Source organism: Trichomonas vaginalis, chromosome I (assembly GCF_026262505.1).
Source record: "Trichomonas vaginalis G3 chromosome I, whole genome shotgun sequence".
Lineage (NCBI taxonomy): Eukaryota > Parabasalia > Trichomonadida > Trichomonadidae > Trichomonas > Trichomonas vaginalis.
This window is the reverse complement of record NC_067203.1, coordinates 12,310,496-12,334,176: the sequence shown is the minus strand read 5'-3', so window position 1 is coordinate 12,334,176 and position 23,681 is coordinate 12,310,496. Positions and strand designations below refer to the sequence as shown.

Here is a 23,681-nt window from a genome sequence, read left to right as displayed (position 1 = left end):
TATCTCAAAAAATGTTGATATTCTGATATGTTTTCGAAGTGTAAAAAGCTATTAACAATCCAGAAGATACCAAATAAAGTTTTAAAAGAATTGATGTTAGATAAGGTTCAGAACGCCCACAAATTAGCCGGTATTTGTCTCATTCTGATGATATATATGTTGATGCTAATCAAATCATTGAATGAAAAAGTGAAGTGAACCAGAGGATTGAATTATCACAATATTCTTCAATCATTATTTCGAAATTTGTTCATGATCAATATTTACTTGATAATTCAGTTAAATCAGTTAGTAAATGTATTAATATATCATGTAATAACACAATTGACATCATTTCAGAATTTTTCAAAACGGGTGTTCTTCATTATGAAAATGACAAAGAACATAATCGAGATATATTCGAATTTGGCAAAGCATTCGATATTCCATTCTTAACAAACATATTTTGTGAATATGTTAAGTCTACATACAAAGAAATCAATGAAGAAAACTTTTATGATATCTATGATTGTTCAACATTTCAAAATGACATAAATAAGATGAATGAGTGTATTTCTTTCTTCGTATCAAGAATGTCTGATCTTGATGAAGAATATAAAATCAAAACTATCAAACGATATAGATATGACTTTTTTGAGAGTATTTTGAAATCAAAATCTCTTAAAATATCAAATGAAGACTCATTAGTCAACACAATCCTCAAGTTGAGTGAAGATGATAATTCATTCTTTAATCTTCTGAATCATGTTAGAGTTGAATTTTGTAACAATGATTCTATCAAATCTATCAAAAACTTCTCAGATCGAAACAAGTTAGAATCAATCACAGCAGAAGTATTCGAACGTGCACTTCTTCATCGTTCACCAATCCCTCACAAACTATCAATTTCAGATTCAAATTATTTTTGTCGTGAAACAGTTCCTAATTTTAAAATTTCAAATGCTGAAGAACATCATGTTATTGATCATTCATATGAAAACTTAATAAATTTAAAGAGTTTGAGAAAGACAGGAGATAATTTTTATCAAATCTATTCAGTTCTTTCAGATGCATCTGATGCATCAGATGAAGGAGATTTTTCAACAATCGAATTTGCAGTTGATGAAAAATATACTGAAATTAAGGATAGTAGCTTCGATATTAATATAATTTTTGTCGCAGCAGCTAATAATAATTTATGTCTTATAAAATATTTGGCTGCTCATGGTGTTGATATAAGAAGTAGTTCTAATAAACAAATAAGTATTCTTCAACAGTTTTGCGAAAAAGGAAATTTAGAAGGTGTTAAATTTGCACTTAAACACATAGATATTAATGATAGAAATTGTTTTGGAGAAACACCTCTTTTTGAAGCTATTGAATATAATCATGCTGATATCTGTGAATTTCTTTGTTCCCAACCAAATATAGATAAATATGCCAAAAACAATGGCAATGAAACTGCTCTTCAATATGCAATACGTCTCAAACGGGAGCCTATAGTTGAAATTCTTCGCAAAAATGGATTTCCATAATAAAAATTCAGATTGTTTGATTAAATATTTAATTATCATTCCAAAATGAATATTAATTATTATCCATGGAGCCATTGAGATCTTCAAGTAATTAAATTCAAATATGCAATCGTATCAACGATATTGAAGACAATGATGGCAAGAATGAACAACCATAATAATCTAAACACTTTGAATGATGAAATTCATCAACTTTTGAATTACAATGTCACTGGTGATTTTGCGAATTTCCTTTAAAAATGTTTCAATATCTTCCAAATATGACTCAACCAAAGGACATATAATTGAAGTGTTATTTCTTCAAAAACATTGTTTTAATTTTGTCCAACGAAGAATTGAAACAACATGATTAACTCAATATAAATGATCCTTTATTATTCCATCTTTTGGTATATATGGATACCCTTACCTCTATCTGACATACTCTCAATTCATAATTAAATTCAAACTATATAGTTTGCTCTGTTGAATATTCAACATTTTGCATTACAAGTAAAATCTTATTTAGACTTTCTATGGCAAATAATGAAAATATATCCGAAATATTTAAATATAAGTTCCGATAAAATTATCTTTATTAATAATATATATAAACAACATCTTATATAAATATAAAAATATTAATTAACAGATAATAAGTCATTGACTTCTTTTGGAGGTTCATTTGTGATTAATTGGGTATTTTCTAAATTTTGTGGTTCGTTTTCTGGCTTTTCTGGGTCATGATTTTCATCTTCTTCAGTTTCTTCTTCATAAGACTCAGAATCAATCTGATCTCTGTCTATTTCGAACTCAAAAGCATCAGCACGATCATTTTTGATTGGAATTGAGATGATTGATTCGAAAAATATCACAAGATGCCAAACTCCTTGCATAATTGCCTTTTTAACAGGATTTTGAATGAAACTCTTCTTCCTTGCATCCTGTAAAAAGAAAACTACTGATACAACCATGGAAAAGAATAAAGGATAATGTTGAATTTTGAATCTTTCCAAATCATCGTTCTTTTTCTTATCCATTTTATCCATTAATGCAGTAAGAACTTGATAGAAAGTCAATCCAACAACAACAGCAAACAGATTCTTAGAAATAAAGTCTCCTTCAGATGGATCTGTTCCGTCTGGCAAAGAAGGCAAAGAATACATGATCAAATGACGAGATATTGATGACAGAACACCTTGGATGGTCATTGCGCCACCAAATGTAAAAGCTTTCATATTCTTTTTCATCATACAAGTTTCGACATTAAATTCATGGATTCTGAACGCAATAAATAATACTGTAAGTCCGTAGTATAGATAAAAGAATGTATCTCTTAATGTATCCGAAAAAATAAATTCGAATCCGAAATATTCGTAAGGAAACTCTGAAATAAGGCCTAAAGGTAAAAGTGTCATAACTATTTTCGATCTAGCTTTCATTTTGAACTTAAGACTGTTCTTAACGTAAAATATAAATAAAATTATGTAAAAAATGAAAAATTCTGTATGTATTGAGAAGGCAATCTTGAAAGCAGACCGAATAGGAACTGTCCATCTGAATTCCATTGCTCCAAGCCATTCCTTTTGCGCATCACTGTTAGATGAAATTCGAAGTGATGAAATATTACGAGTTTGAGTAAAATGCATCGGATGGAATGTTTCATTAGCTGTCCAACGATGCCAATTTCTGTTTTCTATAGCTCTGGTAATATTTCCTTCATTATCGTAATAATAAGTGTGAACTTTGAAATTCCATTGGCATGACTTGGATTCTGTTGATGAATCAGGGAGATATCTGTATTCAAGAATTGAAAATATATTGTTTTGCGACAAATTATTAGCTGTTATCGCGTAAGTCACAGATTGTCTTGATCCATCTGATACATCTATTCTTTTTGACTCTTGCGTTTCAAGATATTCCACTTTATAATTGAAGAAAATGATCGTAGAGAACAAACCAATCAAAATATAAGCCAAAGTTCTCATATCTTTAGTATCCATGATTTCTGATACTGTGTTTTGCTTGACTATTACTTCTGGTGTATTCTTTTCATCTTGGTTCTTCTTATCTTCGAATAATTCAAACATTAAATATTTTTTTTGACACGAAATGATTTTGTAAAGTTTATAGTGTCAGATTTTAGGAAATCTCAAATGTCAGACGACATCATTGATGTCTGGGATTATAATTGCGAAGAAGAGATGCATAAAATCTCGCACTTAGTAGAGCATTTCCATTTCGTTGGAATGGATACAGAATTTTCAGGATTCTTTATTAAATCTCCTCCTGTAACAGCAACACCAACAGTTAAATATTTAACAGAACGAGAAAATGTTAATAGAATGAAATTAATACAAATTGGTATAACTCTTGGAGATGAAAATGGAAATATTCCAAAACCAATATGCACATGGCAATTTAACTTACGATTTAATATTAAAAATGATATGCACACGTCAGATTCAATTAATCTCTTAAAACAAGCCGGAATTGATTTTGATAAATTCGAAAAAGATGGAATAGAGATGGCAGATTTCGTTTCAATGCTTATTGCAAGCGGATTAGTAATGAATGATAGGGTTATTTGGATTACATTCCAAGCTGGTTATGATATTGCTTATTTAGTCAAACTTTTATCAGCACAACCATTGCCAAAGACCGAAGCTGAATTCGAAAAAGTTACTAGATTATATTTCCCTCATTATTACGATCTTAGATATATAATGCAACAAACAATCCACAATGTTGGCTCATTACAGAATGTTGCCAAAGATTTTGATGTTGTTAGATCAGGAACTATGCACCAGGCTGGCTCAGATTCCTATGTTACGCTACTTTCTTATTATAAAGCAATGGCCAAGCATTTTGGAGGTGTTTTGCTGAACGAAAGATATAGAAATAAGGGTCTTAAATAAAAGGAAATTGTAAATTACCGATATTATTTATGATATTTTATTTTTGATAGTAAACATGTCGATTTAAGAACTATTCTTCTTCATTTTGGAAGTTCCTAATACTTTTTGTTTATTAAATGCTAAGCTACATTAATATTCATAAAATTCTCTTAAAATAATGAGTATTGGTATTGAATGATGTGAGAGAAAAAGATTGGCCTTGCTCATAGTTGCAGTAGGAAGGAAAATATCTCAATGACAATATTTTCGTGAGTGGATTTCAGAAGAATTTTTTTACACTTTGGAATGAAAGCGAAACCATCAAAGAATATATGGAGCTACATTCCAAAGTGGGCAATACTATATACTACAGCTATTGTACCCATTTTTATTTGTATTTGCTTCTCTAGTTATCTTTTAATTTTCGATAATGATCCTCCAAGAATGCCGTTACCATATACTTCAGTTGATTGTGCATCAATCAATGTTAAATCTGTTTCTACAACAGGATCTCGTATTACAATTAATGTTTCTTATAGTGAATTTAATCAAATTCCAAAATCCGCCGGAATAAGTCTTTTAACCACGTTTTTAACCACTGGCGGAACGAGATTAGATAATAGAATTAATAATTACTACGATATGGTTGCAAATGATACAGATGGTTCTTATGTTGTTTTACATCCGATGATTGGAAACTCTACATTAGATATTTATTGCGGTAAAATACATATTGGCCAAAATAACATTTCAGTTGCCGAAATAAATGCGTTTCCAACAGGTTTTTCAAGATTTTCATATCGTGAGTTCCAAAATGTCGAAATCTACGATGCATGCTTCTTCAATGAATCAATAATAGTCTTTTCCTTCCCATCTGCCGCATTTTCTCAGATAAATACCACTTCAAATTCTTATATCAACGTTTCATTTGCCAGAACACCTTATTCACCACACATAAATGCTATGAATCCTACAGAACTACGAAATGGCAACCCAGGAGCCCCAGATATTTACTTTTTGGACGCAAATCCAACCAAAGCCCATGAAATCTTGTTAGATGTTGTATTTCCGATCTGGATCAGCACTTACTACACTAAATCCACCCATATGCCTGCACTTATGCTCACCAGCAACCAAGAAAACCTCGTAAACATCATCAAATCCGTTTTTGATGGTGAAATTTTCATGAAAAACCAAAATGTTTGTTACGGAGATGGCGTAGTACTTCCCACACGCTCCGGTATCAAGTATCTCGTTAACAGGACCATGTACCAAACGATTCCTGGCCTTGCATGGGGCGAATTCATGGACCAAATCACAAGATTGAAACCTGAAATAATTTCTGAAGTAAAACATCACTTCACCTCCAAGAAAATGGTTTCTGGACGCATTTCTGTTCATCAGAAGTGTTCGTATGTTCTTCCTGAACTCAAGAAGGCCTTCCCTAAGGCAAAGATCGAAGTGATTTCGGATGATGATGATTTGAGAATTATTGCAAATACAATTGCAAAAAGTCAAATGTTTGTAACAGCTTTTGCCGAAGAATCCATTTATTCTGTGTTCATGAATGAGAATGCTACTGTTGCAGAGGTTCTTCCTATTGGTTTCGAGTGCACACAATACGCAAAGAGATACGCAATGTCGATGAATTTGAATTACGTAGCATTAGGAAAAAGAAATGACTATAAAGGTTGCAGAGAACATAATTTATTCGAATACTTCGAGGCAATGGATAATATGACACTGCCGGAATTGAAACATGACTACTTGAAAGCAATTCTTGGAAAGCATTTGACTTTCTAAGATTTTTATTGTAAATAAAGTTTTTATTAAGTTTTTGTATAAATTTCCTTTTATTTTCATTCAGTGTGAATAAGGTCGCCAAAAAAAATGCGGAAATTAAAAACCGCAGTTTGAGTACTTTCTGAGGGTCTGTTTGTCAGAAAGTATACATTTGTAAACTTTCTGACACTAAAATTTTTTTGGTCCTTTCAAAGTTTTTGACAATGTCAAAAAGTATACATCGGGGCTCTCAATTTTCCTCTCAAACGGCGGTTTTTTAAAAACGCTCATTTTTTCATCGACCTTATACGCATTATTTCTATTTGTCCATATGTGAATATATATTCTCATAGAAAATTTTATCTTAAGCTTATAATATGCAAAGTAGAAGTAATTTAAATTAGACTAATCATTGATACATCTCATAATATTTAGAATGCAATCCCATGGGGAATGAATTAAAAATCTACCGATTTTGACAAGCAGCAAAAGGTAATTGTCAACAAAATAATTTACCTTTTTTTCTTTAAGAAAGCATTCAAATCCTTGTTTTTCCATTGTGTATACTCAATTAGTAGCTGATCAACGATATTTACTCTTACAATTTATTTTTAGCTAAATATTCTCCTCCATAACAATTGAGATGTCTCAGAATGATTGAAGTGACCGCTGTTCCTGTAGGCTAGTACAAAAGTTTATAATGAGGTTCTGAATTCAAAAATCATTTTTGCAATAATGGGTAATTTCTCATTCATATCTCAGTACATTACCATTAACTTTAATTTGAAGGTAAAATGGTTGGAAAAAACAGCTTGGATAAATTTTTTTTACAGATTGAATCTAAAATGTATACGTTTAAAAATGGAGAATGATTCTATAAATGAATCACTGAAGCACTTTTTAGACGCAATTGCAGAGAGCAAAGACAAATTGAACAAATTTGTTACCCAACAGACTGATTTAATGAAAAAGAAAAGGCAGATGATTAATAATTTGAAAACTGATATGACCAGAAATGAAAGAAACTTAAAAGATGAGCAAAGACTTGTTATGGAAAATATTAAGAGAATCAAAAATCAGAACGAAAACATTAGCGTTCAGAACAAAAAGCAACAAATCGAAATCAAAAAGCTGAATAATGATATACAAACAATACCAAAGAATTTCGAAGATTACCAAGTGAAAATTAGACTTCTCGAAACAACAGCAAATCATATTAAAGGCGAGAAAGAAAAAGCTGACGAATTTTACTCTTCATATCAAACAGACCTCTCTTTATATGAAGCTCTTTACGGAATTAAGATATCAATATCTAATGGGAAAACTAAATTTGTTTTTCTTCCTCAGTCATATGAGGTAGAATTAGATTGCATTCAGAATAATTTTGTATTATCAAATTCAACGCTCCCCAGTTCAATTGCAACAACAATTTTAGTAGATGAATTCAACAATTCACGAGATTTATTTAGTTTTCTAAACTCAATACGTCAACAAATTTAACTAATATTATTCTTGTTTTAAAATATAGATTTACTCATAATTTTATAGTATTTTTTAAAGTGCGTGATTTCCACTTGCTGTCATATTTCACAACAGCTATAATAGGTACTATTTAGTGATTTATAATAACTTTTACCAAAAAATACTAAATTTTTACCTATGAAATCAGGATATAAAGCTTGAGTATCAAAAAATTGAGAATGTGTCATAATTTTTATGAATTTAATACTATTTAAGATTGATTTTCAATGATTCTTCACGCAAGTTTTCAAGATTTTGAATTAAAGCAAGATTCATGTATGTTCACCATCTAAGCTTTCATATTTATTTTATTAAAGTTTTCAAACAAATTATCTGTATTTTTATTCTGTAAATCCATTTTTGCGAAGAATTTCAACAATATGCTCTCGTTTGAGTCGTATTGCATATTGAAGAGCAGTTTCATTGATATAGTTTTTGGCATTTTTATCTATATTTGATTGAGAGCGAAGATATTCACATATTTCATCATGATTGTTATTAATAGCTAAATGAAGAGGAGTTCCACCAATACTACTTCTATCATTAATATCTATGTGTTTAAGAGCAAATTTAACACCTTCCAAATTTCCATTTCTGCAAAATATATGAAGAATCCCTTCTCCGAAAAAAACTTTGCTTCTTATATCCGCGCCAGAAATGAACAAAAATTTAGTAAGACATATATTGTTCTTTATTGCTGATCCAAGAATCATATTAATATCTGAGCGACTATGCGTAATTTCAGAATATTTTTCATCTACTGCAAATTTGATTGTTGAAAAATCTCCTTCATTTGACGCATTTTCAAGAACTGAATAGATCTCATCAAAATCATCGCTTGTCTTTCTCAGACTCTTTAAATTTATTAAGTTTTCAGATGTGTGATCAGTAACATGATGTTCTTCAACATTTGAAATTTTAAAATTAGGAACTGTTTCTCGACAAAAATAATTTGCATCTGAAATTGATAGGTTGTGAAGAATTGGTGAACGATGAAGAAGTGCACGTTCGAATACTTCTGCTGTGATTGATTCTAACTTGTTTCGATCTGAGAAGTTTTTGATAGATTTGATAGAATCATTGTTACAAAATTCAACTCTAACATGATTCAGAAGATTAAAGAATGAATTATCATCTTCACTCAACTTGAGGATTGTGTTGACTAATGAGTCTTCATTTGATATTTTAAGAGATTTTGATTTCAAAATACTCTCAAAAAAGTCATATCTATATCGTTTGATAGTTTTGATTTTATATTCTTCATCAAGATCAGACATTCTTGATGCGAAGAAAGAAACACACTCATTCATCTTATTTATGTCATTTTGAAATGTTGAACAATCATAGATATCATAAAAGTTTTCTTCATTGATTTCTTTGTATGTAGACTTAACATATTCACAAAATATGTTTGTTAAGAATGTAATATCGAATGCTCTGCCAAATTCGAATATATCTCGATTACGTTCTTTGTCATTTTCATAATGAAGAACACTTGTTTTGAAAAACTCCGATATGATGTCAATTGTGTTATTACATGATATATTAATACATTTACTAACTGATTTAACTGAAATATCAAGTAAATATTGATCATGAACAAATTTCGAGATAATGATTGAAGAATATTTTGATAATTCAATCCTCTGGTTATTAATAATGAATGCTAACAGTTCATTATTTTTAATATCGTTACATTGCTTGAGCTCAGAATATTCATGTGTGATAATATTCATATTTTTTTATACTGGATTTTATATAATCGGTTCACTTCACTTTTTTTCATTTTTTAAGATTTCCCATCTCACATATTACATTAATTGATTCTGTCTAAAAGCATTAGAATTCTGAGAGGAAATTGGCAAATAAAAATGGAAAACATTTCTTGGTAATGCTAAGAAATGATTATCAACCCTTCAGTTGTCATTTGTCAGCAGCAAAAAAATATATTTTCATAATTTCATCCTCATTTCAATGGGATTCTCTCGATTTTCAATGAGATAGTGAAAGTCATAGATAATTAAATATATTTATTTGTGATTCTATATTCAAATAAATAATTCTTTGAATTTATACCATATAAAAAAACATTTTTTATTTATTGTCTAGCATGTTCTTGCATAAATTTCTTGAAATATAAATTGAAAACTGATGTCCAGTTATTAACTGCTTGTTTGCTCAGATATTTACCATTTTCTTTTTCTGCCCTGAAGAATGTCTGAATATTTTGGATGATACTCCGGTTATGCATACATAATTCAATCAATCTATAGAAGAACCTCTTATACTTCTTATGTAATTCCCTTTTTGATTCACATTTAATTTTAATATCCATGTCGCTTCCCCATCCAGCAAAAATGGATTCCAATAAGCTTCCATCCTCACCACTTTTATGAATCTCTTCGTGGTTTTCTATTAAAAATGGCCAATAATTTTCCAGCCAAAACAAACTTATCTTGTTGAAAACAAAGCAATGAGAATAATTCAGATCGTATAATTTATACGGATCTGCAAAGAACATTAAATCGACAGATACAAAAGAAATTACCTCAGATATATCCATTTCTTCAGTTATAAATGGATATTTGAGGTAAATAAGCATTAAACAAAATGGAAAATCACCTCTTCTGACAAAACAATCAGAATGTTCAAATAAATCATAAAGAATTTGATGTAATTCTACAACAAACTCTTGTCTCATATCAATATATTTGATTACACTATATAATGTAGTAAATAATTCATCGCACATATTTTTGCTATAATTTTCAGCTACTGTTTCATCATCATCATCATCTTCTTTATTTGATCTTAATAATGCAATGTAATCAAATATATATCCACGATATTTTTCATATTCCGAATCATCTTGGAATAATGTCAAATAAAAATTCAACAAAGTTATGTTCATTTGGTATAAAGATTTGACTTCCTTATTTTCCATAACAAGAGGAATAATTTTTTCTTGGAAAGGTTGTATTAACATGTCAGAACAAATTTTTCTGAAAGTAAATATTGCATTTCCAAAGTTTTCACCTGTTGTAAATTGTTCAAAATAAAGGTATTGTTGAGTGTCTTCCAAATTACCTTTAATTGTGTTTTTAGCTAAAGAATAAGTAGTTAAAATGTTATTAATCAAAAGATCCATGAAATTCTGTTTTGCTTCTTCGTTTTGTTTAATTTGATCTTTTTCATCACGTGCAAATGTTAATATATGGATAAGCAATATACCATTATCAAAATTGTATTTGCAGATTCTCTTGAAGCATTCTATTAATATTCCCAATAATTCTTCATGCTTTTCTTCAGCAATTTCAGAATCATATAATGATCTTAACAATTCAAAGCATTTTGTACATATTTCTATTGAATAAATATCAGCTTGAATATAATTAACACATAAATTAACTAATTGGTTCATTACATTATATTCATTGTCAACCAAATAATATTTAAATTGTTCCTTATCAACAATTGACAAAATAATACTAATGTAATCAGTAATTGTATCAACAGTTGATTTCTCAATTACATATTTCGTTCCCGTTATCATTGATTCAGTTGCGTAATAAGCACTTAAATCAGCAAGAGTATCTTTTTTAACTTCAGTAAATTGCAATTCTTGTGATACGGCATTAAATGATGAATTAAATAAATATTCTAACTTATCATCAAGTAAATTTCCTGCAAATTTAATGAATTTCAACATAGAACTCATATATGTTGGTATATTCTTTGGATTAATCGATTCATCATTTAAAGAATTTGCACAAACTTCGTAATAAGCAAATGCTGCTTGTTCAATTATTTGTTGATTTTTCTCTTCATTAAAATGATCTAATAATCGAGGAATAACTTTAACAATTGCAGCTCTTATTGTATCACTACTTTCATATTCATTAAAGATTTGATCGAAAGTTGCTAAACTATCTTCAATCGAATAGTTTTCGTTCATTTCTATGCATGCTGATAAAACGAAAATTAATTTCTCAACAATTTTTTCATTCCAGCCATTACTAAATCCTTCTAAAACATAATGAGAAAGATTATCCCATGTTTCTATTTCCAAATCGGAATTAACTTTTTTAGAATAAAAATTCCTTTTGCTTATTCCTTTGAGAATAAGATAAACTATCGCTTCATCTTCACCGGAATTCAAAAACTCAATAACATTTGAAAAAACATCAAGAGAATCTTCATCATTAGTTTTTGAAACAGCATCGGAATAAATTTTCATGCATGCGTATTTCAGATTAATATTATCACTATTTTCTTCTAATACTTGATCAACTAATTCAATATCAGAATGATTATAACAAAAAGATAAAAATATTAAATATCCAAATAAATAATTTTGGTTTTGACCAATAAATTCTAAAAAATTGCTTTTGTTGTTGGAAAACAACATATCTAACTTGAGAAATACATCGTGACATATTTCTTGATGGATATTTGCAATGCTTGTGCTGTTTTCATCTTCGAGATCTTGATAATTTGAGTCATTAAAGATGGAAATTGAAATCTTGAAAAAGATTTCAGCAAATTCAGATGAATTTACAAGATATGAAGAGTTCTTTGTAACAAGTGATGATATAGTATATAAACAGTTGATTTTGATTTGGTCACTCACTTGATTTAAAATTAAATTTCCTAAATAATTTGACAAGTCAAGAAAAACAAACTCCATGAAAGGAGAACTTTGTTCACAGAAGTTGTTGATGTAGGATATCGATGAAAGAACATTGTCATCGGTGATTTTGCTCAAAATTTGTGGTAAAAGTTCAACATAATTTTTGCCTTCTTGAATTTTGCCAATGATTGCAAAATATAAGCGTATTATTGCATTCGGAAATGATTCATTGTCAATAATGAACTGATAGAGCACGTCTGGATTGAAATTGTAAAGATCTGCTGAATCTTCAATTGCTTCGGCAATAATTGGTATTGTAAAGTTGGGCTGTAAGACTTGTACAAGTTGAGAAACGATCTCGTTATAATCAATTGTTGCTTCTGGTGAAAATTTGTGGACAAGCGAAATTATTAGGGAATAGATATTGCAAAGAACAGATGGTATGATGCTTTGACCCATGTATCCGTTTTCTGGATTGAATAAAGCTTGAACATTTGAAATTAAACTATTTAGAAAATTCATAAGAATTTCTGTGGATAAAAAGCGTGTCATGTGCTTGACGATTGAAAATAGTTGAATGATCATTCGCTGTGAGATGCTTTGATTTGAATTTGCCAAAATAAGATTCAAAAATGAGTTTAAGACAAATAATGGATCATTTTGGAGAAGCTCTTCGATTTGTGCTTCAGAAGTACCACGAACGGCATCGTCATCGGAATTAGATCCCTCAATGATTTTTAATAAATTCGATTCGTCCATTGACCAAAAACCTTTGACAATTTACGTGGTAAAAAAATAAATATAAGAGTGATTACTCTTTTAAAGTTTTGTATTAGAGTAATCTAACAAGATTTTTTTGAGTAACGCTAAATTCATTACAATTTAAAAGAAATTTTAGAAATAACTAATACCACTATGATTGAGCGAGGTCTGGGGCTATATAAAGTGCAATTTGTTGTGGATATGTTCGAGATGGAAATGATGTACGGTACAGATATTGTAGGGAAATGATATGATACTAGATAATATTTAAATATTTCTCCATAGACATTTTTTCCCTACAGACTATTAATATAATGCTCTAAAGATTATCAAAATAAAAAAATAGTTGGTTTAGAAAAATAAATTATAAAATTATTGATTTACCCAGATTTTCCTTACTTTTACCACTCCCCATGTAATTTCTGGGGAAAACGATAATTCATTTTTTTTATGGATGAATAGATCGTTTTCCTAGAAAGGACCTCATATCTCTGGCTAAAAAGAGTGTCAGATCCTAAATAGATTATTGATCTAGTGTACAAATCCAATAAAAAGCCTATTTTTTTGGCATTTTTGGTGCTCATTTTTTCGAAGATCTACATGAATATGGGGAAACCATCGGATTTTTTTGGTTAACCCACATCTTCATGTAGTCTGGACTATCTTTCCTCGAAGGACCTCTTTACGGGTGTAAAAGCTCATAAAGTTCTCAAAAGATTCATTCTCGATCTCCATGCTGAAAGAATTTACAATAAAAAAGAGATCTACGCATCAAACTACAGCCATAAATAAACTGAACCCCTAAAGCTCAGCTCTTAGTTTATCAAAAACGTCGAAATCCTTCTCATTGCAATCAAATTTTCTCAATAACTCATAAGAAAAATCGAATTTTGATTAAGCCGATGTTATAGGTATCACAAATACTACAAACTTGAGCAATATCGAAATTGCCAGCAAAAGTTTGAAATTGCATTGCTCATATTTGTTTTGTAAACTAAAAATCTGCTTATATTATTCATTAATTTTTTATATATTATTCATATACTTTAATAAAAACAATACTATTTCACCTTAAAAATGAATTTCATAAGTCAATATTATTTTTTTGAAAATGTATCAATTTTCGATTAAAACAACATGAGAATAAACTTTACGCAAAATTATTTTAAAAAATGGTTTTAAAAATTTACAATTGATGAAGAATAAGATTGCAAGAAGTTTTGAAGTTTAATTTTAAGAAAAAAAATTCGGATATTATTCATGGATCTAAGTAATCTGATATTTGAGTATCGGCACTATGCATAAAACATAGGGCTGTACAAGATTTAAAAAAACATTGCCGGGTTACCGTAGAGGCCTAAAAAAATCGCGCCTCGGCGGCAAGCCGCCTCGGCATTAAGAATGCGCATCTAAATTTTTATATGTCCTTCTTTCTTTTATTTTTCCCTTCCCTTCCTTTTCTTTTTCTTTTTTTCCCTCCTCTTGCTCTCATTTACCTTTTTTTCCTTTTCTCATCATTTTTCAAAATTTAAAATTTTTATCAAAAATCTTGCCTATAAAAGCAGATTATGGAACCTTTTAATACCTCTTAATCAATATTATACAGCATAAAGCATATTAAATGAAAGTAATTACGTATAAATTTATTTTATTATCTTATTTATTAATTCTTTAGCATGTATTGTTTAATATTAACTTTTCTGTACATTAAATATGATATCTCCAAAGTATGAATGCCTTGTAACGAAACGAAAACTTAATTTTATGTTGAATATTTGTCACAAACATTAGATTATTAAAATATATGTTGGATATCCCTTAGTATGAGACTTCATGACTCTTGTTGTCTAACGTGAGCTTTGGATTGGCAGCACATAAGTATTCTGTGGTTAAAAAAACCACATGAGCTTTAAAAACTATAAAACCAAAAATAATTGTTATAATTTAAATGAAGAAGTAATTTAAAACGATTTTATTTATGATCAAATTTTATATATTTTTTTGGATCAAATCCATTTTAATAGAATTTATATACTATTCATCTATTAGTAAACACTACCGTATATTATTTTTTAAGCTATCTTATTTTTTGAAATTTTATTCAAACCTTTGGTCGCAAGAAGAATTGCATGATAAATAAAAACATTTAATCAAAGTCAATTTTATTTTTCATATTCAAATGGACTGAGTGTTAACATTTAACATTTTTTGCTAATTGTCGTCAAAAATTAGGCGTAAAGCAAAAATTGATATTTCATATGGTTTTATGATAGATAAGCATTATATTCCCACTCATTATATTCGTAAATTTTGAGGTTTATCCTTCGCTTTTAAGATCATTGAATTTGATTTTTATATAAAATAGTTATATATTAGAAAATAATATGAGTTTATATGATATTATTTTTCAGAAGATTTCATTCTATATGCCTATGAAAAGTACTCTCAAAACTAACTTTTTCCTAATTATAATTAAATCTAGAATATTGTATTATGCTTAGTATTATTTCATTTTTCTCATTCAATTTAGAATTTACAAATGTCAAAAAATTGAGAGCTGTCACTTTTGATGAATTTCTGTTTATTACAGCATTGTTATTAATAATGAAAAATAAAGCTTATTTCAATGAAAATTGTTCTGCAAATTTATTTCACTTTTGACCTCACTTTTTCCGTAATTCAATTTTTTACTTTTAATATTTTAGATCTTCATAATATCATTTGAAAAATTAACCATATAAAAAAATCAAGTTATCAATTCACTTTTTCCGTAATTCAAAAATCAAAAATATAAATAATATATCTTTTTATCATATATTATTATTATATTCTATGAAAAATGAGGTCCGGAAATTTTGCGGATTCCCGTAACTCAATTTTACGGAAAAAGTGCAGTAAACTATTCAAAATACGGAAAAATTGGTGTAAACTAATGATTTTACGGTAAAATCACGGAAAGTCCCGGAAGAATATATGTGCCTATATGAAATTATACAAAAATGAATCAAACGCATTTTAAAAGATTGTTCTTGTATTATAAATGCTATTCGCAGATTTATTAGTTGAAGAAAATTACCAAATTTTTGCCGATTTACAAAAAATGATTTACAAAGCATATTTTTATAAGGCTTTAAAAATCTTTAAAATGTGACCGGTGACGGAAATCCATGGTAACCAACCGCGGTTCCCGTTTGGAATGACATAATAAAACATATATTTATAGTTTTATTGGATTTTTATGATTTTAAATATATTCAAATTTGGCAATCCAATAGATTTTTAAAAAATAAGTAAATAAAAATAGATTACATATGCAGCAGATTTAGAACATGAAACAAATCTTATAGTGACCCAAAAAAAATTCATGATCCAAAAAAGAAAAAAAATGGCTAAATGGGAATCAAACCTTGGCATAATGAATCATTATGTCGGATGTTTCCACTACACCGGCAGTTCGAAAAACACCCTTGGTGGTTCTATTTAATAGCTACTCCCAACGATAGGCGGTGTCCCCAGCTTTAGAGGGGTGGTAAAAGTAAGGAAAATCTGGGTAATATTTCACCAAAATCAAAATCAGGCGAAGATTCAATTGCATCTTTCCAAGGTTTAAGAAGTGAATAACTGCAGTAATTTGCTGGATTGTTTAATATTTGATCAACAGCATCCAAAATCTGGTACATTACTCCTTGTGGTTTTTTCCTTGAATTTGGTTTTGTTTGTTCTCTTTTTCCTGCAATCATATGCTTTCTTTCATTTATTATATTACAGAATATTCTGATTTTCATTCCAAAGTAAACTTTGCTTGTATTTGCTTCCTCTTCAATGATCTTCTTTGCCATTCTCTCAAACAAAGATTTGCTGTCTTTATCTATTGATCCTTGGAACTTTGTTTCTTTTGGAATAATGATGTTGTCGATCATCACAAAAATCTGTGGAATTGTAATCATATTGTAAATCGATGACAAAACATGTGAAGTTGCTTTTGCATCATTGATTATATCTTTCTGTGTTCCAGAAACAAGATTAACAAACGCTCCGTCAATAGAATCAGATGTTAATGTGAATAACTTTAATTTCTTGAATTCTTCCGTAGCGAAATCTTTTCCAAGAAATGAAGTCTTAAAAACAGTACTTTTTAGAACCCTGACTCTTGAATCAACCATTGATTTTATATGTTCTTTGAGATGAAGTTTGATGTAATCACCAATTGGTTTATTATCACTATAAGTGAAGTTAAGTTTTTCTGTTGTTTTTTCGTATTTGTACAAAGTGTATGTTGTGAAATCAAACCATTCTCTTTCAATTGCAATTTTTTGTTGTTCAAGAATTGGAAAAATAAAATATTTCTTCTTCAATTCTTGATATTCTTTTTCCATACGTTCATATGATTTGTTGATTAGCTGCAATGTCTTAAGAGTTACCTTTGTTGGTTTTCCACTTGAATCGCGTGGAATATTCGAAATCATTTGATTTAGTTTTCCTTGAAATTTCATTTTTAAGTTTTTATATGCAACTTCTGCTTCTATCGTCTCAGCATCTTTTTCTTCATTTTTCTTTTCCTCAGAACTAGCTGCATTGATTATGGAATAGTTTGCATAGTAATACTTCATTGAGTACTGATAATTCTGAGGAATACTCTGTATTTCTTGTTCAAAACCTTCTTTCTGTTTATTTATTATATCCATGAGAATTAAATCGTATTTAGAAACATAAAAACAAAAACATTTCCGGCAGAAATCAGATATGTTGAATTCAGTGCGATGGTACTTTGGAGATGAATCATAATCAGATCTAAACTTCCCAATTTGTGCTGAAAAGTCCAAATCAACAGAGATTTCGCTTTTTCTCTCTAATTTTGGTTTCTGAACATTATTTATTGTAAAAATCTTCGAATCAAAGTTGCAGAATGCTGTGGAGAACTCTGAATAATCCCATGTCTTGAACAATGACTTGCTGAGTGTCTGGAAAAGCACGTTTAATGATGTTTCATCACAATAATTTTTGTAAAAAAGTTCGAAAGCTTGGAATTGGTATTTTCTCATCATTGGCATGGATTTGATGAAAGAATCGAAGAAATCTGAAACTACTTCACCTTGGCGTTTCGAAATTTTTCGAGAAAACTTCTCAAAAAGAGAATTAATGAAAATTGTGTCGCATTCAATGAAAACTATGATGGAATTTAAAAGAAAACTTTGGCAATATTCATCATCTGCAAATTTAGTTTGTATGTATTCGAGTAATGTGTAAAAATCTTTTGCGTTTGAATCAGAAATGAAATATTGATAAAATGATGGAAGAAAAACATCGATTATGTAACTGCTCTTTAAACACTGACATACTCTGTATAAGTATTGCATGAATTTTTCATCAGTCTTGTTGGCATCACATGATTTATCAAAACGTTTTTCACTGCTAGTCATTTGTGCGATGGTTAATATATATTCATCAAGGTTATTTTTGAATACTGGCTCAACAAAATGTTTTGCACGTATGAGGTTTGCTATTTGAAGAAGATAACTCTCGAAATATTTTGAAAATTTGATTTTAAACTCTTCTAACAATTCAACGCTTTCATTCCATATTGCATTAACATTTTTCGACCTAAGTTTTTCGAGTAAGAGATTTACTTCCGGAAATTCCTGTGTTGAAGACATGAAACTGATGGGAAATTAATAAAAAAATCTTACGGGCGTAATTTACTCTATTGGTAAATTTATAAAGTATAGAATCTTGTAACATAAGAATAGACGATTTATTAATCAATAAAGCATTTTACGGAGTAACTCTGATACTTTTTTTGGTTTTTAATCAATTCACATTATCAAAATCCTCCTTTTACGACTCATTTCTAATACATTAGTAGCTTTACTATTCTAGCCGGAACTTATTATCGATTGTTTATCTAACAACAATATTATAAACTTTTCCTTTTAAATTCAATTTAAAAGAAATTGAAATGTATTAATTGAACAAGTACTATCACTCTATTTTTGAGGTGAGAACAGATAGTGTTCATGAAATAGAGTAATTGTCATACTGGGAAGAATAATTGATTTTATTCATAGAAAATGAGTATAAACAAAGTATAAATTTCATATGATAACACCATGTAAAATAAATAAAGTTACTAATATCATATAAATAAAATTGTTTTTGCATTGTAAAATTATATAAGCGAATCAAATTCAATGTTTAATTAAATATCTCTTTATATATTTATTTCAAATGAAAAAGAAGGATAAGAATCTTAATATGAAAGGATGATGCGTTTCTGCTAATACTAGAATGATTTTTGTAAAGACGAAATAATAACATATGTGATGTTAACATTTCGTTATATTTTTTGCTAAAAATGAATTGCTTGTAGTAATTTATGTTTGAATACATCATATATGACTTATGAAATTATGCTGTTCTTGGTTCTGGAGGCAAAATTAACCTTAATCCAGTTCCATATGCAAAAAGAAGTTCGGCTGTTTCTTTACAATTATTTTCTGCTGCAACACGAAAAGCAGTATTCCCGTCATTATCTTTGATCCTGATATTTGCACCATGAGAAAGAAGAAGTTCAGCCGTTTCTTTACAATTTTTACATGCGGCAAAATGAAGAGGGGTATTCCCATAAATATCTTTGTCATTGACATTTGCACCATGAGAAATAAGAATCTCGGTTGTTTCTTTGCGATTTTCATTGGCTGCATTATGAAGGGCAGTTCTTCCATGTTTATTTTTATCACCGATATTTGCACCATTAGAAATAAGATATTCGATCATTTCTTTACTATCATTGTATGATGCTAATTGAAGTGCTGTATTATCATGGTAATCTTTTTTATTGATATTTGCACCATGTGAAATAAGAACTTTTAAAACTTCTTTACGATTATTTGCTGCTGCATATAGAAGAGCTGTTTCTCCAGCTCTACCTTGTAAATCAATATTTGCACCATGTGAAATAAGAAATTCGACCATTTCTTTACGATCATCTAATGCTGCCATATGAAGAGGGGTATTTCCAAAAATATTTTTGGCATTGATATTTGCACCATAAGAAAGAAGAAGTTCGGCCATTTCTTTGTTATTATGATTTACTGCTTGATGAAAAGCGCTATCCCCACAACAATCTCTAGTATGGATATTTGCACCATGTACAATGAAGTATTCACAAAGAGGTAACATTTCATATAATGCTGAAAGATAAAAACATTCGTTAATATCATTAGTTTGAGCATAATAAACAAAAAATGATTCAAGATTATTATATGTTCCACAATCATATAAACTAATCTCTAAATTGTATTCATTCATCAAGAATGTAACAAAATCAATGTTGTGTGAAATAATTGCAAATTTCATGCATTTTTGATTTGGTTTTTGATATTTCAAACATTCACTCATGATCTCTGGATTTCCGCCTAAAAATGAAAATCGAAGACATTTTTGAGTTATTTTTGAGTCAAATTTCGTTCTTAATAACTTGAAACAATCAACTGCTCCATGGTAACAACATAATTCAAGTAATGAATATCCTTTCTTAGAGTGTGGATATAATTTACTTATAAGTCTTTCGTCTTTATCAAAACCTTCTTTTTCTGTGAATGAGATGAATATTTTTAGGTCGTTATACATAATTGTTCTGTAAATTGTATTTTCTGTATGAACATTGAGATTATCTGAGTTATTTTCTTCAAAATTGGCAGATTTGTTTAATTTAATCCCATATTCTTTATAAAACAGATCATTAAATATATTACAATACATAACCCCTTCAACGCGATATTCATCATATATGTGTTTTGCAAGTTCCAAATATTGCTCTGCATAGCGGTTGTTATAAGGGATAATATTCAAAATATTTTCTGTAATCTTTCTTGGGCGGTATCTCCGTGAATCAATCAAATTTGTTTTGATCATTTGGTAAATTTTGTTTAATTATTCTTTATTTTCAGTATTCAACTGATGTACCGCATTGTATGTATCTATGTCGTATCTGAAGATCCCATGAAAGTCAAAGTATTGCTCAGACATTAAAAAAAATTAAAAATTTATTCCAATTGATTCTTTTGAGAGGCTCTCAAATAACTCAATTGGAAAATATTTTCTATTCAATTTTGAGAGAATGATGAAAAAAGATTCATAATTTTATGTATAGTTTACAAATATCATAAATTTTTCGAAAAAATTTGTGAATTGTAAAATTTTTCCATTTTTCAGTGTTTCGCACAACATTGAATTTAAAATAGTTTCAGCGTTTACTGCTAAAATTTTTAATTTGTACATCCAAAGTGAGCACTCTTTAAATTTCATTTAAAAAGTGTGCGTATTGAATTAGTTCAAATTAAATTTTGATACCCTGTCAAAATTTTGAATGAATTTATATCCAAAATAAATTCTGGAATTAATTTCGGAGAAGCTATTTTTTTGGATTTTGGAGATCCCCACCGTTATTTCTCCAAACGGAATCCCTATTATGATTGTTCGGAAAGTGCGATTTCGTCATTATAGTTTTTTCCCAAATCTCCTAGATTAGAAGTGCTCCCACTCCCAATATTAACAGCTTAGCTTATCTGCTCATTCTTGAAAATAAGATTGTCATGGAGAATTTCATATTGGCAAAGGTTCAAGAGCGGGTCGCCTTAATTTTTTATCATTTATAATAATAAAAATTCTTATTTACAGACTATACATGTAATCATCGAGAAGCATTATATTATAGGCTAATGGACTTTTTGCAAAGCTAGTAGTTAAACATGTATATATTTCATTGAAAGGGAGGAAAATTGGTCGGTCCGAGCCCTTATAAAAATTGATGTCTGATCAAGACATTGATACAAATAAATATTGTGAACTGAGAAGTATACATAAACATCACATCGACTTGTACAATATGTTGTATCAATTAAATACCAAAAACGAAGAGGAATTAAACTCGATTTACAAAATGATCAAAACAGAACTGATTGAATCAAATAAGCATCTCCCAAAAATATTATAAGAGATATTTTACAGATTATTCCGCATAACAACCGCTCTACCAAGTCATATTTAGCTCTTGCAAAACTCATATCTGATGATTATCATGTAACAGATATCCAAACGATTCCAACCATTTCCAATTATCTGTTTTATAAAGAATATGGAATCAAATTATACAAATTTGATGATTTCAAATCAATGGAATCTGAAAATCTAGATATTCTGGCAGAAAATACAATTTACAGGGCAATTATGGATAATGATAAAGATAGATTCATCTTCCACGCGGAAAAAGAAGGTTTTGATAAAGATCAAAAAATTAAAAGCGAATTATTACCATATATCGACTATGAATATTCATTACTTGAATTATGTTGTTACTACGGAGCAGTTGACTGTTTCAAATTATTAAGAACTAAATTTAGGTCAGAAATAACCGAAACATGTCTAGAATTTTCATTTTTAGGTAGAAATCATGAGATCATGAGTGAATGTTTGAAATATCAAAACCCAAATAATGATTGCATGGATTTTGCAATCATTTCACATAACATTGATTTGTTACATTCTTAATGAACGAACACAATTTAGAGATAAATTTAGATTGTTGTGCAACATATAATAATCTTGAAGCATTTTTAGTATATTTCGATCAAACTAATGATATTAACAAATGCTTTGTTCATTCACCGATTTTTGATATTCCATCCCTTTGTGAATATTTTCTTTCTCTTGGTACAGATATCAATGAAAAAGGTGAACATGGAAAAACCGCTCTTCATATTGCAGCTATTAATAATTGTAAAGAAGCGGCCGAATTTCTTCTTTCGCATGGTGTAAATATCAATGCAAAAGATGAAAATGAAGAAACTGTCCTCCATATGGCAGCAGAAAATAATAGCAAAGAAACTGTCGAACTTCTTATTTCATGTGGTGCAAATATCAATGAAAAGGATAAACATGGATTCACAATCCTTCATTATGCTGCATATAAAGATAGTAAAGATACAGTCGAATTCCTCCTTTCGCAGGGTGCAAAGATATATGAATCAGTGAAAAATGGATTAACGGCTCTTTCTTTTGCAGCAATTAGAAATTGTGTTGAAACAATTGGGCTTCATCTTTCACACGGAGTAACTATCAATGAAAAAGACGCAAACAGAAAAACTCCTCTTCATTATGCCGCAGAATATAATCACAAAGAAACAGTCGAATCTCTTATTTCAAATGGTGCAAATGTCAATGAAAAAGATAAAAATGGACAAACCGCACTTCATATTGCAACATATAATAATCGTAAAGAAATCGCCGAATTTCTTATTTTACATGGTACAAATATCAATGAAAAAGATGAAAAGGGAAGAACTCCTCTTCATTATTCTGTATTCAAGCATAACCAAGAAACAACCGAACTTCTTATTTCAAATGGTGCAAATGTCAATGAAAAAGATAAAAACAGAATAACAGCTCTTGATATCGCATTATACTATAACCTGGGAAATATGGAAGATTTTCTTCTTTCACATGGTGCTAAATTATATTGAAGAAAAATTTTAGAAATTTAAAATTAATTAAATATTTTTTAATATGCTGTGCACTTTTTGTAAAACCTTATCAATT

At 29.2% G+C, this 23,681-nt stretch overlaps 11 protein-coding genes across 11 annotated transcripts, besides 2 other annotated features; 6 read left to right on the top strand and 5 right to left on the bottom strand.

Moving 5' to 3' along the window:
- Positions 1 to 539: 539 nt before the first annotated feature.
- On the top strand, positions 540 to 1,774 carry TVAGG3_0973960 (spectrin binding; the record flags this gene model as incomplete). Its single annotated transcript, XM_001323336.1, has 1 exon — positions 540 to 1,514. One exon carries the CDS (start codon positions 540 to 542, stop codon positions 1,512 to 1,514), a length of 975 nt encoding a protein of 324 aa, XP_001323371.1.
- Positions 1,775 to 2,076: 302 nt separating this feature from the next.
- On the bottom strand, positions 2,077 to 3,591 carry TVAGG3_0973950 (uncharacterized protein; the record flags this gene model as incomplete). Its single annotated transcript, XM_001323337.1, has 1 exon — positions 2,135 to 3,583. One exon carries the CDS (start codon positions 3,581 to 3,583, stop codon positions 2,135 to 2,137), a length of 1,449 nt encoding a protein of 482 aa, XP_001323372.1.
- Positions 3,592 to 3,629: 38 nt separating this feature from the next.
- On the top strand, positions 3,630 to 4,474 carry TVAGG3_0973940 (exonucleolytic nuclear-transcribed mRNA catabolic process involved in deadenylation-dependent decay; the record flags this gene model as incomplete). The annotated part of the gene is made up of 1 exon (XM_001323338.1): positions 3,650 to 4,411. One exon carries the CDS (start codon positions 3,650 to 3,652, stop codon positions 4,409 to 4,411), a length of 762 nt encoding a protein of 253 aa, XP_001323373.1.
- Positions 4,475 to 4,597: 123 nt separating this feature from the next.
- On the top strand, positions 4,598 to 6,392 carry TVAGG3_0973930 (uncharacterized protein; the record flags this gene model as incomplete). The annotated part of the gene is made up of 1 exon (XM_001323339.1): positions 4,697 to 6,193. The coding sequence occupies one exon, from the start codon at positions 4,697 to 4,699 to the stop codon at positions 6,191 to 6,193; it is 1,497 nt and encodes a 498-aa protein (XP_001323374.1).
- A 639-nt stretch (positions 6,393 to 7,031) lies between these two features.
- Positions 7,032 to 7,736, top strand: TVAGG3_0973920 (uncharacterized protein; the record flags this gene model as incomplete). The annotated part of the gene is made up of 1 exon (XM_001323340.1): positions 7,034 to 7,672. One exon carries the CDS (start codon positions 7,034 to 7,036, stop codon positions 7,670 to 7,672), a length of 639 nt encoding a protein of 212 aa, XP_001323375.1.
- A 298-nt stretch (positions 7,737 to 8,034) lies between these two features.
- TVAGG3_0973910 (spectrin binding) lies at positions 8,035 to 9,429 on the bottom strand (the record flags this gene model as incomplete). The annotated part of the gene is made up of 1 exon (XM_001323341.1): positions 8,035 to 9,429. One exon carries the CDS (start codon positions 9,427 to 9,429, stop codon positions 8,035 to 8,037), a length of 1,395 nt encoding a protein of 464 aa, XP_001323376.1.
- Positions 9,430 to 9,775: 346 nt separating this feature from the next.
- TVAGG3_0973900 (armadillo (ARM) repeat-containing protein family) lies at positions 9,776 to 13,107 on the bottom strand (the record flags this gene model as incomplete). Its single annotated transcript, XM_001323342.1, has 1 exon — positions 9,792 to 13,082. The coding sequence occupies one exon, from the start codon at positions 13,080 to 13,082 to the stop codon at positions 9,792 to 9,794; it is 3,291 nt and encodes a 1,096-aa protein (XP_001323377.1).
- Positions 13,108 to 14,394: 1,287 nt separating this feature from the next.
- Positions 14,395 to 14,586: a mobile genetic element.
- A 1,049-nt stretch (positions 14,587 to 15,635) lies between these two features.
- Positions 15,636 to 15,672: a mobile genetic element.
- A 696-nt stretch (positions 15,673 to 16,368) lies between these two features.
- Positions 16,369 to 18,744, bottom strand: TVAGG3_0973870 (uncharacterized protein; the record flags this gene model as incomplete). Its single annotated transcript, XM_001323343.1, has 1 exon — positions 16,604 to 17,461. The coding sequence occupies one exon, from the start codon at positions 17,459 to 17,461 to the stop codon at positions 16,604 to 16,606; it is 858 nt and encodes a 285-aa protein (XP_001323378.1).
- A 746-nt stretch (positions 18,745 to 19,490) lies between these two features.
- Positions 19,491 to 20,999, bottom strand: TVAGG3_0973860 (ankyrin repeat and SOCS box-containing protein 4 family; the record flags this gene model as incomplete). The annotated part of the gene is made up of 1 exon (XM_001323361.1): positions 19,491 to 20,999. The coding sequence occupies one exon, from the start codon at positions 20,997 to 20,999 to the stop codon at positions 19,491 to 19,493; it is 1,509 nt and encodes a 502-aa protein (XP_001323396.1).
- Positions 21,000 to 22,259: 1,260 nt separating this feature from the next.
- On the top strand, positions 22,260 to 22,634 carry TVAGG3_0973850 (protein of unknown function (DUF3447); the record flags this gene model as incomplete). Its single annotated transcript, XM_001323362.1, has 1 exon — positions 22,260 to 22,634. One exon carries the CDS (start codon positions 22,260 to 22,262, stop codon positions 22,632 to 22,634), a length of 375 nt encoding a protein of 124 aa, XP_001323397.1.
- On the top strand, positions 22,634 to 23,605 carry TVAGG3_0973840 (cyclin-dependent kinase inhibitor 2C-related family; the record flags this gene model as incomplete). Its single annotated transcript, XM_001323363.1, has 1 exon — positions 22,634 to 23,605. The coding sequence occupies one exon, from the start codon at positions 22,634 to 22,636 to the stop codon at positions 23,603 to 23,605; it is 972 nt and encodes a 323-aa protein (XP_001323398.1).
- Between the last annotated feature and the right edge of the window lie 76 nt (positions 23,606 to 23,681).